At 35.8% G+C, this 16,191-nt stretch overlaps 1 protein-coding gene across 2 annotated transcripts in view; it reads right to left on the bottom strand.

Annotated features, from left to right (window-relative positions):
• POLA1 (DNA polymerase alpha 1, catalytic subunit) overlaps positions 1-16,191 on the bottom strand; it is a 215,498-nt gene that overhangs the window by 127,014 nt on the left and 72,293 nt on the right. For both annotated transcript variants that reach the window (XM_062574180.1, XM_062574188.1), the window contains exons 27-30: positions 6,819-6,851; positions 5,270-5,362; positions 1,951-2,156; positions 528-660 (exon numbers count right to left, since the gene is read on the bottom strand). In XM_062574180.1, the coding sequence (XP_062430164.1) occupies positions 528-660; positions 1,951-2,156; positions 5,270-5,362; positions 6,819-6,851 (465 nt within the window). The remainder of the gene's footprint in view (positions 1-527; positions 661-1,950; positions 2,157-5,269; positions 5,363-6,818; positions 6,852-16,191) is intronic.

Genomic DNA, 16,191 nt, shown 5'->3' on the forward strand with positions numbered 1-16,191 from the left:
AAGCTCTATGAAGAGCTGAAGATTGCTAAAGACGACCTTCCAGATGTGAACATAACAATTAATATATATGCAAATTATGCTTTCTTTTTGAAAGAGAGATTCACTTATTATATTAGATGCCAAATCAATCATTTGGTTCTAACAGATCAGTCTCCATACTTTGCCCAGCTACCACACAAACTCACCCTATCAGGATTCAGAGCTCAAATGGCTGAAACTGAATAGGCCCAAATTGAAACTATTTGCCACTTATCCACTGCTGATATTTCATGGTTAAACATATTCGATCAGCAGTCAATATATTTAGGAACACTACAGCTTTTCCAGGGCTGTTGTTCCTAGATCACTGATAATAAAGATACACGAAAAAGTCCTAGGGATATCTTCAAACATTCAAGGAAATTGTTGATGACTAATTTTCTTTTGCCTGAATTCAGTGCAAGAATAAACAAACAAAACACCACACATCTTTAAATACAGTTAATTTTGCAAATAGCAAGACTAGGGGAAAGGAATAAGCCATTTACCTTGTTTATTTCAAACTGATTTGTTGGGATCTGGCCACTGATGACATTTTCTCCAATTTCTATAAGCCGCCTTTGAATATTTTCCACAATTATGTCTCGGGGCTGATCAGAAAGAATCTGACCAATTACATAGCTGTAAAAAGAGTACAGAAATACGATAAGCTCAGAAGATGCAGAAAATGAAATCATTACAAAATCATCAGTCTCTATAAATTAAAGAAAAAAATCTAAGGATGAAACCTAATCCAAAAGTTATAAAAATCTGCCAGGATATTTCATGTTGTGCTTAATTTCTTTTTAATCAAAAATAAATGACTGCAAATAGTTCTAATACTACACAATAACTTGGAATTGATTAATTCAACCGGTTTTTAATTTTTGCTCTTGTGCCATTTATTATTGCACAGCAGGTACCTAAGATTTAAAGGAGAATGGGGGAGGAGGAGGATATAAAGTTAAAGTAAGCAAAGCCTTGCCTATTTCTGTAAAATGTGGTTGGAAGGTCTGCCAGCTGCAGAAGAGTTAGTCACTAAAGAACACTCTCAAACATTTGTATAGCTTTAATTACTAATACATTCCTAACTTGGAAAAATTTGCTTCTATTATGATGCATCTTTTCTTAGAAAATGCAAATCTTTTAAGAACAGTAAGCAAGCGTGTGCTGTATTATTGCAAATGTAAAGAAGTATCCATTTTCAGATACATTTGGATCACAATTCATTTAAGTTAAACTTCATAGAGGCTGCATGTAATATAAATTTAGTCAGCCTCCAGATGACCACCTCTCCACCCACTCCAGTTTTCTTTCACTAGTGCAATATCTCTATTGAAATGAAGTATGAAAATCTTCTGTGCAGTGATAATTAGTGAAATGATCATCAATCCAGTATACTATCATAGTAATAAATTATCACAAAAATCTTGTTTGAAAAATAGAGAAAAGGTCTTTGGGGAAGGGATCTTTTTCTCTCTTGCAGTCTTCAGAACACACCCTGTGTGCTATCACTTTACTAGAGGACGCGCAGAGCTGACCACTAGATTCTTCATCCATCTCTGAAAAATCCAGATCTATGACTCCAAACACTGACAGAATCTATCAATCTCACAAGACTCCAGCTCTGGTCTATTAAACTGTGCATATAAAATTGTTAAAACATAAATGTCAAGCTTACAAGGAAGATACAAAAACAGATAGTGAAATTAGAAGCATTTGGACTTCTACAAGTGTAATTTGTTAACAATGTCAAAATGTAATTTTTAACATCTCCTATAAAAATCAGTTAAGATACTCCAAAACTGACGTTAGCTACCAACCTATACTGTTCATGTAACAGCCACATGATAGCCAATTTTTATGAAGAGTGTACTGTTTAAAAGTCATGGAGACTGCAAGAAAAAAGGACAACACCACAAAGAAACTCACTTTCCAGTTTCTTTTGCAAGATCACACCAGTCTCTTCGAACTATGTCCAATCCTTTCAGTTCCTGTTTAGTTACGTATTTCCCATCTCCTATTGGTTCCACCACCAGAGCAGCATATTTTTTCTTCTTCAACAGTAGTAAGGACTTAAAGACTCCATCAATATCAATCTCCAGCAACTTATAGAGCTTGTTCACTTCGCTTTTGATCTGTGAATGCATGAGCATTAAAATCAATTACAGTATCTTAATAATTATGGACACATTTAACTTTCATCAAGAAGGTTATCTTTCTGAAGTTTAAAACAAGTAACACTATACACCGTGTGTTTCCATATGTATTTTAAAGGTTCAGTAGACATCATTAACAGCGAAATAAAGCACACAGTAAGTATAAGCTACTTTTAAAGTTAAGGTTCTCCCTTCGGGTTCTTAAGAATTTATGGTATGGTATATATATCCAATTCTCTAACAAAGTTGACCATAGTGGACAAATATGGGACTGAATAGGACCTTGCAGATCACTGACTCCAGCCCATTTTACCAGGGCAGCTATTTTATCTAGCCTCTTACATAACTCAAGCAAATATGGGATTTCAGAGTATGGATCCACTGGTCACTTACACAGAATACTGTGATTGCTTTATAAAAAAAACTTGCAATTCTTTACAAAGCAAACTTACAATGGCACTTTCTTCCAGGGGACAAAGTGAACTACACACCCAGCTCTAGGCTGTCATTGTATGTCGAGGAAGAAATGTGCTCACGCATGCAAGTGTTTAGTTATACTCTGCCCCACAGCATGCCTACATTTTCTATAGCCTGAGAGGAAGTCGCTATTTCTCTATGCACAGGCTATGTCTTATCCACATACAAAAGCTTGGAATGACACCCCAAATATCATCAGTGCCAAATGTAAAGCTGCTACACCTTTTTTACTTTTACTCTAAGAACACAGAAGTATAACATCTCAAAATTGCATGTAGCTTAAACAACAAACTTCTGTTCCAGTACACGATGTCCCACCTACTGGCTTGACTAAAAGTTCCCTAGCTCCGTTTTTCTTTCTTCGTATATTTTTATTTTAATTTCCTCTACAGAACATCTTCCTACTGTTCAATGCTCCTTTTCCTGTCCTCTGACTTCCTCCTGTCTTCACATGCTCTACTCCTAACTTTCTTAACATTTTACTTCCCTCTTGACTTCAATATTAAATATCCTTATTCATTCTTACTCATTTGTTACACCCAGTTCTCTTTTCACAGACCACCAACTACGAATTATCCTCTTCTTCCACCTTGAGGTTTTCTATAAATTTAAATTCTTCACTCATCGACTGCACACCCTCGTCAAGACAGAAGCAGTATTTGCAGCATAAAATATCACTGTTTTTTTTAGTCTAGCTTTGGGTCCACTTTACCAGTTTATACCAAAAATCTTCCTTATGAATTTTCTGTATGGATACACATCTTAGACTTCAATTTTCTCAGTTATACCTTCATTTTTCCTATTACACGAACCTGCACTTCTAACAATCTGTGTGTATCCTTATTTATCTATTTATTTATTTTTCTCTCTTGTACATTTTAAATTGTAAAGGACATCATTAGGACACCTATTTTGCAAAGAGGTTCATATTCAGTTCATAAAACAAGAACAACCAAGACAATTCCACTAAACATTTTTCCTGTTAAACTTTTCCCAATATTTATATCATAGTAACAAAGAGCTTAAGAATGGTACCAATACAGTACTGAACATATTGGCAAATTTGATTCAGAAAGGTGCATGGAAAACATGAAATAGACAAAATTCTGCCAAGCAATGACCAAAAGCATATAAATATATAAATATCTGTGGAAAAAAAAAAAAAAAAAAAAAAAAAAACACAATGACAACTAGAAATCTGTAAGACCAGACATCAATAGATGGGAAAATACAGGCAGAAGTTTTCAGAATTCAGAAGATGAGAGAACTCTTCCCAAGAGAAGAAAATTAGTTTCTTGGGGGAAACTGGATTTAAGCCTATACATCCATACCTCTTTGTTAGAATAGAGGTACGTACACAGCTCTCACAGTAGTTTGCATTGCATTTGTGTACCTTCTGTACTATCATGAACACAAAGTAAAAAGTCCTCATCTCTTTGTGTCTGAAATCTTAGCAAGGAAATTAAAATTTAATAAATAGCTACATTTCTTAGTGTGTCTTCCTCATCAACAGATACAATTCTTTTTGTATCAGAAAACTGTTTTATGACTGATGCAAAGTGTTGAAACCTAAACAACAGAAATATTTGTTTAGAAGTCGCTTGTTACTTTTTAAAGACGAAAAAAACAAGAACTACAAGAAGTACTTTTTATGCCAAAGAAACAAAGATTATTGAGATCTACATCTTTCACAGCTGCAATACTAGGTTGGACTGTGTGCTTACTTAGACATAAGAAGTTTATTCACTTTTAAAAACCAGTGAGTACACAATATTAAAATATATTAATCAGAAGGTCATGCCCTTTTAAAAGATGCAGTGTGAGATATAGAAGTATATGGGATAAAAAAATCTCAATATTTGACTCAGACAAATCACTAAGCAGGTGACAAGCTAAAAAACCTATCCATTCTCTCAGCAAACTTCAACAAAGTCAGGACTGTTTAAACCTATACCTTAAAATTGCAAGTCTTTTGTACAATATTCTACCGAAAAAACCTTTTAGCATCTTTTTCTGTTTCCCATAGCTCTCATCTTTATCCAGATTTCTTCTATCTTTCAAAAAATAACTTTCTTCACATCTTTTCTTTAAAATATACCTAAACACATCTCACTTTTCTTCCACAACATACAGGAGCCACAGACTTCCCATTCTCAGCTGCCATTTGTTGATCAACGTATTTCATCCTTTTTTGGTACGTTATGGAAAATTAACATTTAAACTTACCGCTAGAAATTTGGTGGCAACTATAGTGTAATCTACACTACATAACCAAATAGAACTAAACTGATAGATACCTGAAATGTTAAAACAAAGATAATTAACATCCAAACTGTATGCATATTGTAATCTGAAGGTACAATTCCTCTATGTTAGTTTTACTTTGGCTTAACAAGTATTCAGATATTATCCTCCTGATAATTTAGGAACAGCGAAGTTGCTCTTTATACAACGAAGTTCTTTATTAAATTTTATATATTTTATATATTTTTATATACATAGAGTTCCAAGTAGTTATATATATCTCTTTCAAAACCTTCTGCTCCATTTCTCCCCTTCCACATAGCATTACAACATAGACCTGAAGGAAAGCTTTAGGAAAAAAAAATCCTTACCTTGTTCCCCAACTTGAAGACCTCATCCAAATTGGTGCTATTTGTATTTATCATAATGGAATCTGTGTCTCCATAAATCACTTCAAGGTTCATCTAAATGAAACAAACTGCTTTGTAAAACACAATCAAAAAATCTCCATCTTTTTAAAGTCTCACCTCATTTTCAAAATTCAGTCTAGAAGTTCAATGTCCATATATTATCTCTTAAATACTAAAAATTGGAAAAAAACATGAAGTAGGTTTTTACTGAAAAGTCTGTATATTTCACTGAGACAGATATCTGAGTTTAAAAAGAACAATGAAATGTAAAACATCAGTACATTAAAAACACACTCTTTACTTGCATACAAATTAAAATGCATACATATTATAAAACGTTTATTAAATGAACACTAGAAAAATATATCTGTGGATAATTCTAGTCTTCAAAAACAATAGGATTGGAACCCTAATCACTAATAATTTTGGACTGCTGGGACACAAGAAGTGCACTTGGAAGACGATTGTTGGACAAGTTCAGACTACTCTGAGAAGACATTTAGTCAATGTGCTTGAAAGATAATGCTACTGCCAGCTATCCCATTGCAGCCACCATATGATGCTACTGCAAAAAAGAAAAAAAAAACATAAAAAATATTTTAATGCAGCTTATTATTTCCATCTTCTCTCTCCCACTCTTTTCTTCTGCTTTAATCCAGTCTTCTGTGTTAGTCCTATCCTGGCTAACAGACCTTGCATGGAGCCTTCTCCAGAAGTATCTAGCTACTATGACCCACTTGTTTTTTATCTCCAGACTGAGCTATGAACAGTTACATCAAAAGATGAACATAAACACCTCTTTGGTTCCTTGTCCCTGACTGGCACTTCGGTCTTCATATTAGCTCGCACTCTGATTCTAGTAACAATTTAAAGTCCATCTTAAAAAAGACTGTGCGCAAATACTAACAAGACTTTCTATTCGTAACCAAGAGTGACTACCATAATACTATGGGATAATGCAGCAAACTCCAGACAAAGTGAATCATATAAAAGCTTGGATATGTATGGAAGGCATAGCAAGGAGAAAGGTGAAAAGAGAAAGGTCACCAAAGTATCAACAGATGCATCCTATGACATCATATTAACTTGAAAAATGAAAACTGGATGTCTTCAGTGGTGGAGAATCAACGCAGCTGCAAAAAATTTATGGCTATGTCCATGTTAAAATCCATATAGTCAAAAATCATCACATGACAGAGTTTAAAGGATGCCAAAAGAATAAACCATAATAAAACACTAGAACACAGTGTAGCAGGCCTATGAGTAAACTCTAATTAGCACTGTTGCTAATTTGCTTGCAACAGTCGCACATAGGCTTCAAGCAGGGGCTAGATCGTATCTGTGCTAGGAAAAGAAAAAGCTGTAATCCATTAGGAAGGATTACGTTTGTAAACCAGGCATCCTAAGAAGTGATTTCAGGTCTGTTTGGGTTACAATTCTCCTAGAATAAATAAAGTTCACCAGGTGTGCTCTTTAAGGGTGGTTGTGTAATAAAAATGCTCAGCATTACCTTTTGCACCATCTCCTTGGTATGCATCAAAATCTGAAATGGAAAAAAAAAGATTACTGTACGATATAATTACAATCTAACACACGCAAACATATCCATTAGGTTGCTAACTCCAAATGCTCTCACCTTTCAAAACAAAGCAAGCCACCTCTCTTCTGGCAACACATAGTCACCTCAATACTTCTATTACATGCGTGAAATATCACCTGACCTTGTATTAATGCTATTATTAACTCCCCTAAAACAAGATTAAGACAAATCTCAAAATTGCATATACACACCTTCTGCAGTAGGAAAAACACAACACTGAATCAAATGCTCAAATGAAATTTGATTAGGAAGTTCCAGAATTAAGACTCTCACACTAATTTAGGTCAGCCTCCTTCTCCATATACACTATCTTGATGTAATTGTCTTGATATAATGGAGCTATTCCTTCCCAAAGTCCTGTCTCATTCAGTACAGCCAGGATAGCACTCACTTAACAAGAACCTACTTAAAAGTTTGATTATCCTTCCAATGGTCTCAAAATGCAGACTCAATAAAAGAAAAGCAGTGACCTTACCCCTCCCCTTAAAGTTTTTGTAGGCGCCCCAGCTAGTATTACATTGATTCTGGAATTTCTCCCTGCAATTTTTTTCTTCTCTATGCACGTTGCATGTCATGCAATACAAGACAGGTTTGCAATACACTGTCTCCAGGACCCTGTGGATCTACCAGAGGAAAAAAATAAAATAAGATAAAATAAAAAGGGCCTATAGTATGTTTGTTTTAAATTATGTATTATGTAACATCCTATAGGATAGATCCTATAGTAAGACTATATATAGAAATGTTTTAGAAGTGACCTTAACACTGATGTTTTCTAGCTTTAGAATGTTTGACTCGATCTTCCCTTAACAGGACTATGTGAATAAAAAACAAAATTAAATTCTCTTCACACAAAGACAATACACTGGATTGACAACACTGCTAATATCATCAGAGTTCAACTTTCCCACCTACTTCACAAACTGCTTTTGCCATAACTGGTCAACCAAGAGGGTTTGACCACATTATTGTGACTACACCAGAGTAAGCAATCCTGGATCATGTTTAAATCAGCTAACCTGGATACTGTAAAAGTTCACCTGCAGCAAAATGGAGCACAGAACAGATCAGCCTTAAATACTCACCCAGCTTCTTAAGCAGCTGTGCAAACTTCACCCCTAGCTGTTGCAGCTATCTATTTCTCTTTATCAAGCTAGTTCCACTTTGTCTGCACTACAGCTCTGTGACTTCAGATGATATATTTTTCCTCCCCTTTCTGCTACACTGACCAGCATTAGAGCAACAGCCTACTCACATGAAGTCTCCATAGCTATCTATGAAATTCAGAGAATTTCTGTTCAGAGAATTCAGGGAACTTGGGATGCACTGTTGGTTGGAGAACAAGCCTTGTTACACACAGATTTCTCTTCCCAATTTGACAGAACATCTGCCTCCAACCTCTATACTCCACTAGCTCCTTGTCCCAGTTCTGATTTCCCCAGTGAGTCAATCTCCAACTACAGTCTTCAAGTTTCCACTTCCAGTCCTCACTTCTCCTGCCTAATAAACTCCACGATCACCACCTTTGCCCCTTGTTTTCTTGATCTCACACTTCTCCCTCTTCCAAATCTTCCCAGTTTCCAGTACTTATTCTTGATTCCTCCATTCTACTATTGGTCTGCCCCATTCTCTCTTCCATGAGCCCTCTTTCTGCCAACAGCCATTTACCCAGCCATGTTTCCACTGTGTTCCTGTTTCTTTTAAGTGCCCTAGTAGCTGGGCACATGGCTCCAGACTCCACCTAGCCCCAGTTCCCTGTTTTTAGTCCTGATCCATCTCACTCAGGATAAATCCTGCTTTTTCCTCAGACAGTCACGCTATTTGTATACCTTTTTGCTTTTATTTTTCTTAAAGAGGATGACTTTCAACCACTGGCAAATATCACAACCGTGACTGATCATAGTTTATTAAGTGAATTTAGCTTATTTGGTACTCTAGTTTTAAAGATGGCCAGGAAATACTCTATTTTAAGAGATGATATTAAATTTAGTGACCTAGTCTAAGTGTTTGTGTTTTTCCATATATTAAATTAATTTGCAGTGCTCCTTGGCCATTTTTGTCAAAAAGACAAAATAACTACTTGTAGTCAAGAAGTTTGTATCATGAGCTAAGCAGGAGAAATTAGCAGGATGAGAAGAAAAACAGGAAATTCAGGGAAGAATCAGCCATGTTTAGCCGGAATAAGACCACCTCTAGGTCTTCAGGAAAATCCTGTGAGCTTCTTGAGTCTAGGAAGCCTAAAATGAATCCAAGACTCTTGACTATCACTATTGCTCTGCCGCTAGAAAACTGAAACACAGTGTCCACTTCTTCTTAGTAGTACACAAACAGGATGAAAACACTGTAATTCCCTCAAAATTAATGGCAAGTATCTTTAACATCTCTGAACTTTTGGATAAGCACAATAATACATACTAGAGACAGTATGAGTATTATGCTCCAGAACACTTCTTCAGTTTGTTTCAAATTATGTAGTACAAAATTATGCAGCAAAAGCTATACTGACTTTGGTATCCTTAATTCTGCAATGCTTGACTTGGCAAACTTAATATTCTCTTTCAATATAGGGTGTGTTTCTGCATGTTAATTTATTAATAACATAAGTATTAATAGCATGTATGTATAAAGATTTTCTTCTAGGATGAGTACCTTTTGGTCTCATATTGTAAATCCTGTACTAAATTCCTCCCTGTATTCTCCTCCTATCTTTTTAAACAGCATAAGTATATTAAATCACATTCAAATTCAGGCCTAACCAACAATAAACCAGAATATGTTTTTCACTATTTCATATGTAATACCACTAATCAAGTTGAGCATAACACAACTAGTGAAAATCTTCCAGCTGCTGTAGAGCTAAATGTAAGAAAAAAATTCATCTAGTACAGCTGGAAACCTGAAGTCTGAAGGACAGCAGTCTGGACAAGTGCACTTTTCACATCATTCCTACATAAACTACTTTCTAAATCCATGAATGTTTTTTTCTTGATCATTGGCACAGCTGGTTAACTTTAACCATTTACTCTGCATTAATTTCATATGCAACTGTAGAAAAGTTCTAAGAAATTCATACTATCTCTGCCTAAAGTGACTTGCTTGAAGTAGGTTAACAAATAGAGAATAGTTCCACAAGAAGTCTTTTTAAGTAAATTTATTGTTTTTTCCTCCCTCAACTTTCTTCAAATCTTTTGAGAAATAGTAAAAGTTAAGAAAAATAATTGAAAAGAGTGAAAATATGAAAATTATCAGAAAAAAATCTGACAAGAATTTCTAAAGCACAATTAAGTAGATAAACATTATATCATTCACAAGTTTTAAAGTTTTGTTGATGTCTTATAAGCAGACTTCAACTACTCAGGAATTATTTAACAGCCAACTATAATACTGTTCCAATACACAGCAATTCTAGCCTTCTGATGGGATCAGAGAACTTCACTGAATAAGATCGTGCCATTCCCTAGTTAACGTCCTTGGCTAACTAACCAGAACAGGAGCCAGAAACCATTGCCATTTTCATGCCAGAACAGAATCAGCGATGATGACAATGGCACCATCCTCCAGCATAACATCCACCTGTTCGTGGTTCAATTTTATAGCTGTGAATTCATCTAAGTTGATCTTTTTCCTTATGACAATTTTTTTTATTGAAATGGGAACAACAATGTCCACTGCAATGCTTCCACTCATTTCTACTATGAAGTATTTGAGAAATCCTGTCACTTAAAACAGCCTAAACAGCTTTTTAAAAAAGCTTACTTAAGAAATACTGCACAGAAACAGTAGCTGTGTGTGCTGCAACTCTTGAACAACCAGATGAGCTCCAATTTCAGAGAGGTCAGTCCTCTACCACTATCAAGAGTCTCTGCACTACCACCGGCTTGAGATATGTCTTCAAGGCACCTTTCTGCTTACTGCACCCTGTGCAGATAACCACTGTTTTCTAAAGGGAGAAATAGGTTCCCTTGCTCCTGATGTCTCCTTCCAATCAGATCCAAGGCTCTTGGGGTTCCATAGCACCACCTTTAAAAGTAAAAGATTAAGTGCAATAAAGCAGATCACACGCACAGAAGAAAAAATGCTAATAGGGATGTGTTATGCTATTAGCCTTCCAAAATTGTGGTAAAAAGGCGATTATGTAGTTTGAGGAGGATTTAGGAATAGTGAAAATTGAAGTTGTATCATTTTAGTTCTGTGCTCTCATACATATGCATTGTAATGCACACTTCACATTATCACATACTAGTTTTTCCTCCCATAAGGCAGCACCACCACGTTTGTGTATAGCTGAAATTATATTTGCCTTTATAATTTGTTACAGGCATTTTTAGTGCACTAGGAACAAAAGGAAGCCGAATATTCATTGCTTCTCAGGAATATGTTATTACCAATAGAGATGCATAAAGACAGAAGTGTTCAATAAACACTGCTTCTCTCTACTTGAGACAAAGGTGGATAATTGAAGATCTCCAGAGGATTGTGGCGGTATTAAAATACTTTATTTTAAAAAATGATTCAGGATATTACACCTGGCTAATAAAAGTTAGACATTATTTAAGTCCATGGCTTTGTAAAATCTCCAGGTGTATTGGAAGAGCTCAGCTGCACAAGCACACTATTATCCCTACTTTCAGTCATCGTGGCATACCACACAGCTCAAAATGCCAGGTTTTGGCAAGTCCTTCCTTAATGGGCTTCCTGGGAGGCAGTGAATGCCAGGTCCTTACCTCTGCTCCCTGTACTGCATATGAGGCACTGCTCATGCCTCATCAATGTAAAATTCATGAACATTCCCTGAAGCAAGGCAAAACTTCCTAGGAGTCCTTTTGGGATGAGGGTTAAGCTACAACATCAGCCTTCCTCCTCTTCCAGGCCCTATCAGTCATACCTTCCTTTCTGTATAGGAGCCTGAGGACATTTTCCAAGAAAGAGAGAGGAGGGAACCTCGGTAGATCCTGATCTCCTCACAGTTTAGCTGTCCCACAATCCAGTTCCCCCACTTCCCAGTAAGTCTCATTTTCTGGTCACTTTCTTCAAAGAAGAAATTGATGAACCTAAAGATGGACTCACTCTCCCAAAGTACAAAGGCATGATTTAAGGAAACCAAATATATCATAGCCGTCAAGGTACTGAAGCAGCGGTTAGTGTCGGAACCACAATATAGCTTTGACATAGCTGACTCAAAATGAACGCCCTTATCAGCAAGCACATATAGACACCTACAGATATATACTTTCTTGGTAAAGTTCAAAACATCCAGTTGGTTTGAAGTGCATCCTCTGTGACTCCTGATGTGATGCCTGAACTCCAATGAAGTCCCTAATTGCAAAACAAAAACAGTTGGCCTCAATCTTCCTACACAGGGACAAAGAGTAGAGATCAGAAGAATAGGAAAATGGTGAGTCTTAACAGCAGACTCACTCTACTCAGTATGTGCTCAGAAGCATATGATTCCATTTTAATAAGAAGCTCTAAAAAGGTATTTCATTCTTATTCATTTCCTAGTGATTCAGATGGCACTGCCCCACCACCTTCCTATTAAGTTTTTATATTATTCTAAAGGCATATATCACTTATATGTGACATCAGCTATCACAGACAGTCATTAAAACTCTAGCTTACTTCACCTCTCTTTTCTCACAAAAAAAAAAACTTATTCCTATAGCAAAAGGTTACCCTTTGTGTTCTAAAAGCAAATAGGAGTCCCAAAACAAAACTAAAAAATTAGAAAGACAAATGTGAGGTAGGACATAAAAGAAAAGAAAGCCTGTCATTTTTTCCTTGATAGTTTCTGGAACTTCCTACTTCGTTCTCTGAAATAACATAATCTATAAATAGTTGGAAAGATAAGGTTTTTTTTCCTAGTAAGATTATCCCTCACTAAAAAAAAAAAAATATGCTTGGCCATAAAAAGAACTTCTCTTAATTGTCCCCGAGGACAGTAGTGGATGTAGGTAATTACAAGAGGGTCACAGACAAGTTAACTTCATCAAGTGACTGGCATATGTCCCTTTCTGTACCTATTCTGACAGAAGATCAGTTATAAGTGCCAAAAGCTACAAAACAGAAGCTTATAAAGACTTGCTAAATTCATTAATAAGGCAGTTGGTAGTTATCTGATTTCACAGCAACACCTGCATATTTATCTTCTCATTACCAATTGGATGATGGAATTTTTTTCAAGCACATTTCAAAAATCTGCCAACTTCAAGTGTAAAAAAAAAAATAAAAACTTTGCGGTTAATTTTTCCCTTAACAAAGTACAGCTGTTGAGAATAATTGTTCAAGATCTTACCCTGTAATGTCAACTGCAGCAGAACAAAGAGTATTTAATTAGCAAATCTATCCAGTAATTCAACACCTATTATATAAAATGCCTTCGTGATTTTATTCAGGATAATTTGCTAAGAGGGTTATTACTGACATTCAGATGAAATTTAAAATTCCTACGCAAGTCGAGTCATAATAGCAGTAATGATCCCCCCAATCAGGAGATACTGTGTCACACAAGGTTCTTTTGCAATGCAGCAGCCGATTTCCTGACTTCTTAATTCCCGGGCTCAGCTCAGTGAGAGCCCTTCATGCCAATATTTCAGTCAGCAATGCATCCTTAATGGGACTCTATTAAAATACCTAGAATAAAAAATGACTTTTTTTTTCTTGTTAAAAAGAATGACAGCACTGCTATCATATCAATCATTAGCAATTTCTCAGAAACCCGCACCAAAGGAAGGGAGGTTTATAGTGAGAGCGGGAAGACAGAAGAAAGAAGGAAGAGAATAGGAAAATTGTTACTCGTTGGTTTCCTTTTGCAAATAACATTGCTCTGCTTCTGAGAGCTGGATTGTCTCCTATTGCAGGGAACCCAAGCAGGAAGAATTAATTGCTTGGCAACCTGTCTGAACAGCCATGCCCTCCCCCTCAGACACATACTTCTAAAAATCTGCAAACTTCTCAGCATAGTGAACATCTATGAAATTCTATTTTAACTTTTTACTTGTAAAAGCAAAACTAGCAACATATACTTTTACTTGCCCATGAAAGGTGAGTAAATATAAACTGGAAGATTTTAATTGCAGGTAAGGAATCATCAAACTGCAAAATTCTCTGTCCTAATTCTACTCCAACTCACTAATTTCTTAATTAAACAAATAAGAATGTAATTTAAGAAAGGGAATTATTAAAGAAAAACAAATATACACAGAAGTTTTACTATTACTCATTAGATCTAGCATTCTGAATCATACCTTCTTTAAAAACCACTGCAACAGTCTCTTCTTGCCAAAGACATTCATGTGAAGATAAGTTATGATATCAAAGTTAAACCATAATGGGATAGGATACAACACTAACACGCTGATGCAAAGATCTCTCCTCAAAACATTCAAATTCTGTCAACCCTCAGGGCCACAATCATCAAGAGAAAGTGACACTTAAATCCAAACTGAAAAGGCAGACCAGACTGACTGTAAAAATACCCCATCAAAGAAGCACACCCAAGAATAATTCATCTGCAGAGTCTCTTTACACAAGGAGACGAATTGACATTCTATAGCTATGCCAAGGCCATAGCCTTGGCAAAAAATGTGTTTTTGAAGACTATCCTGCAGTTCGCTAGTGTACACCTGGTATTCTTCCACCTCAGGTGTTCACTTGTGCAGTTATATAGAGACAAAGTAACTCTGTCATCATCTTTAAAAATTAGCTAGTCCTTCGCATGACAAAGAGGAATAAATGGAATAAACTCTCTTCCAGCATATCACACCACTCGCAAAACCATATACGTGTTTCTGCACTTCTGTCTTTATCTTTGCAACCTTTTCATCAGTTTAGCTAGTATTCTGTGATAAGTAGTCTCTAACGCAGATAAGCTATGGCTGCAGAATGTTGTAAAAAGATTTTATTAAGGAGGACTTTAAAAAAATGTTTCCATCACTGGACAGAAAGGTATGTATGCCACAAGCAAAACTGAAACAAAGATAGAAGCCTTGTTTAATACAAAGAACAAAACGTCACAGTATAGTCTTTTCATTAAACAATAAATTTGATTTAGAAAAGTTTGAGTGATCAGATTCAAATAATAAATAAATGTAGTCTGTTTTAAAGAGCTTCTATTGAACAATTGCTTGACTTAGATAATACATTCCAAGTCACACTTCCCCAAAAATGTTTGCTTTTAGAGAAAGTTAACAATATCAGAAATGAATCCTATGTAGCCAAAATTTTCCTTTCAAGTTTATTCAACAGTGCTGAAACCAACTGTGCATACTCCACTCAAAGTTGACAGACATTAATGCAACCTTGACAGAGGTAGATGTATAAAGCAAAACTGGATGGTACACCAAACACAGAGGCAGAATAGTTCTGAGGGAGAAGCACAAAGATGCAGAGATGCATGTTTATTCGAAAACAAGAGAAGACAGGATCTTCTATCTCACAAACAACTGCAAATGTACAAAAAAGGCAGCAGCAGAAAACATGCTGAAAACAACAAAAATTCACGTGCGTATTTGTCACATTTTGACAAGGAATATGAAAATGACAATAAAAGACTAAAGATGATGTGAATCAAATTATATCCTGAAGACAATGTTCTCTTGGCACATCTAGCTCATTAAGCACTTAGGTATGCTAGAAACAGTCATACCTTTAAAATTCTAGAATACCTTTATTTCAAGCTTTTGTGGTCAAGAAGACAGGAAGACCAGAATTAATTCTTTACTCAGTTCTACGATTATTGGTCATTCTGTACAATATATTATGAACTATCCTACACTACAGCTAATTTTGACTCTTCAGAAAAGGATTATTTTGGTATTAGGACAAAAGAAATACTCTGAAACATACTACAGAGGTCTGAACAAAAGTAAAAAAAAAATCTGCGTTAAAAATTCATTTAAAATCTTCGAAATACAGAAACGGAGCGTTCAGCAACAAAGTTGAATATTTGACTGTACAGAAGCTAACTAGTTCTACCCTACTTTTTCTACCTCCTTCCAATAGTTCTACCCTACTTTACTTCCTCCACAGAATACAATGTCAGCACAGATCAACTAGCTGTTTCAGAGAAGATGTTTGTACAGTCTTACCAGTTCAGTTACTAATGCTAGCTTTAGAAAAAGCAAACGACAAACTGGTAGCAGTTACTACAGAAGTGCCAGAGCTCAGAGCCCACACACTGAATTATCTCCCTTCTGGCCAATTCACAAAAGTGAAATCCCCAAAAGAGCAGGAGCAGTGAAACTTTCTCCCTGTTTCACTGTCTGAGAAAAACAAGACCCATAAT

Source organism: Rhea pennata, chromosome 1 (genome assembly GCF_028389875.1).
Source record: "Rhea pennata isolate bPtePen1 chromosome 1, bPtePen1.pri, whole genome shotgun sequence".
Taxonomy (NCBI): domain Eukaryota; kingdom Metazoa; phylum Chordata; class Aves; order Rheiformes; family Rheidae; genus Rhea; species Rhea pennata.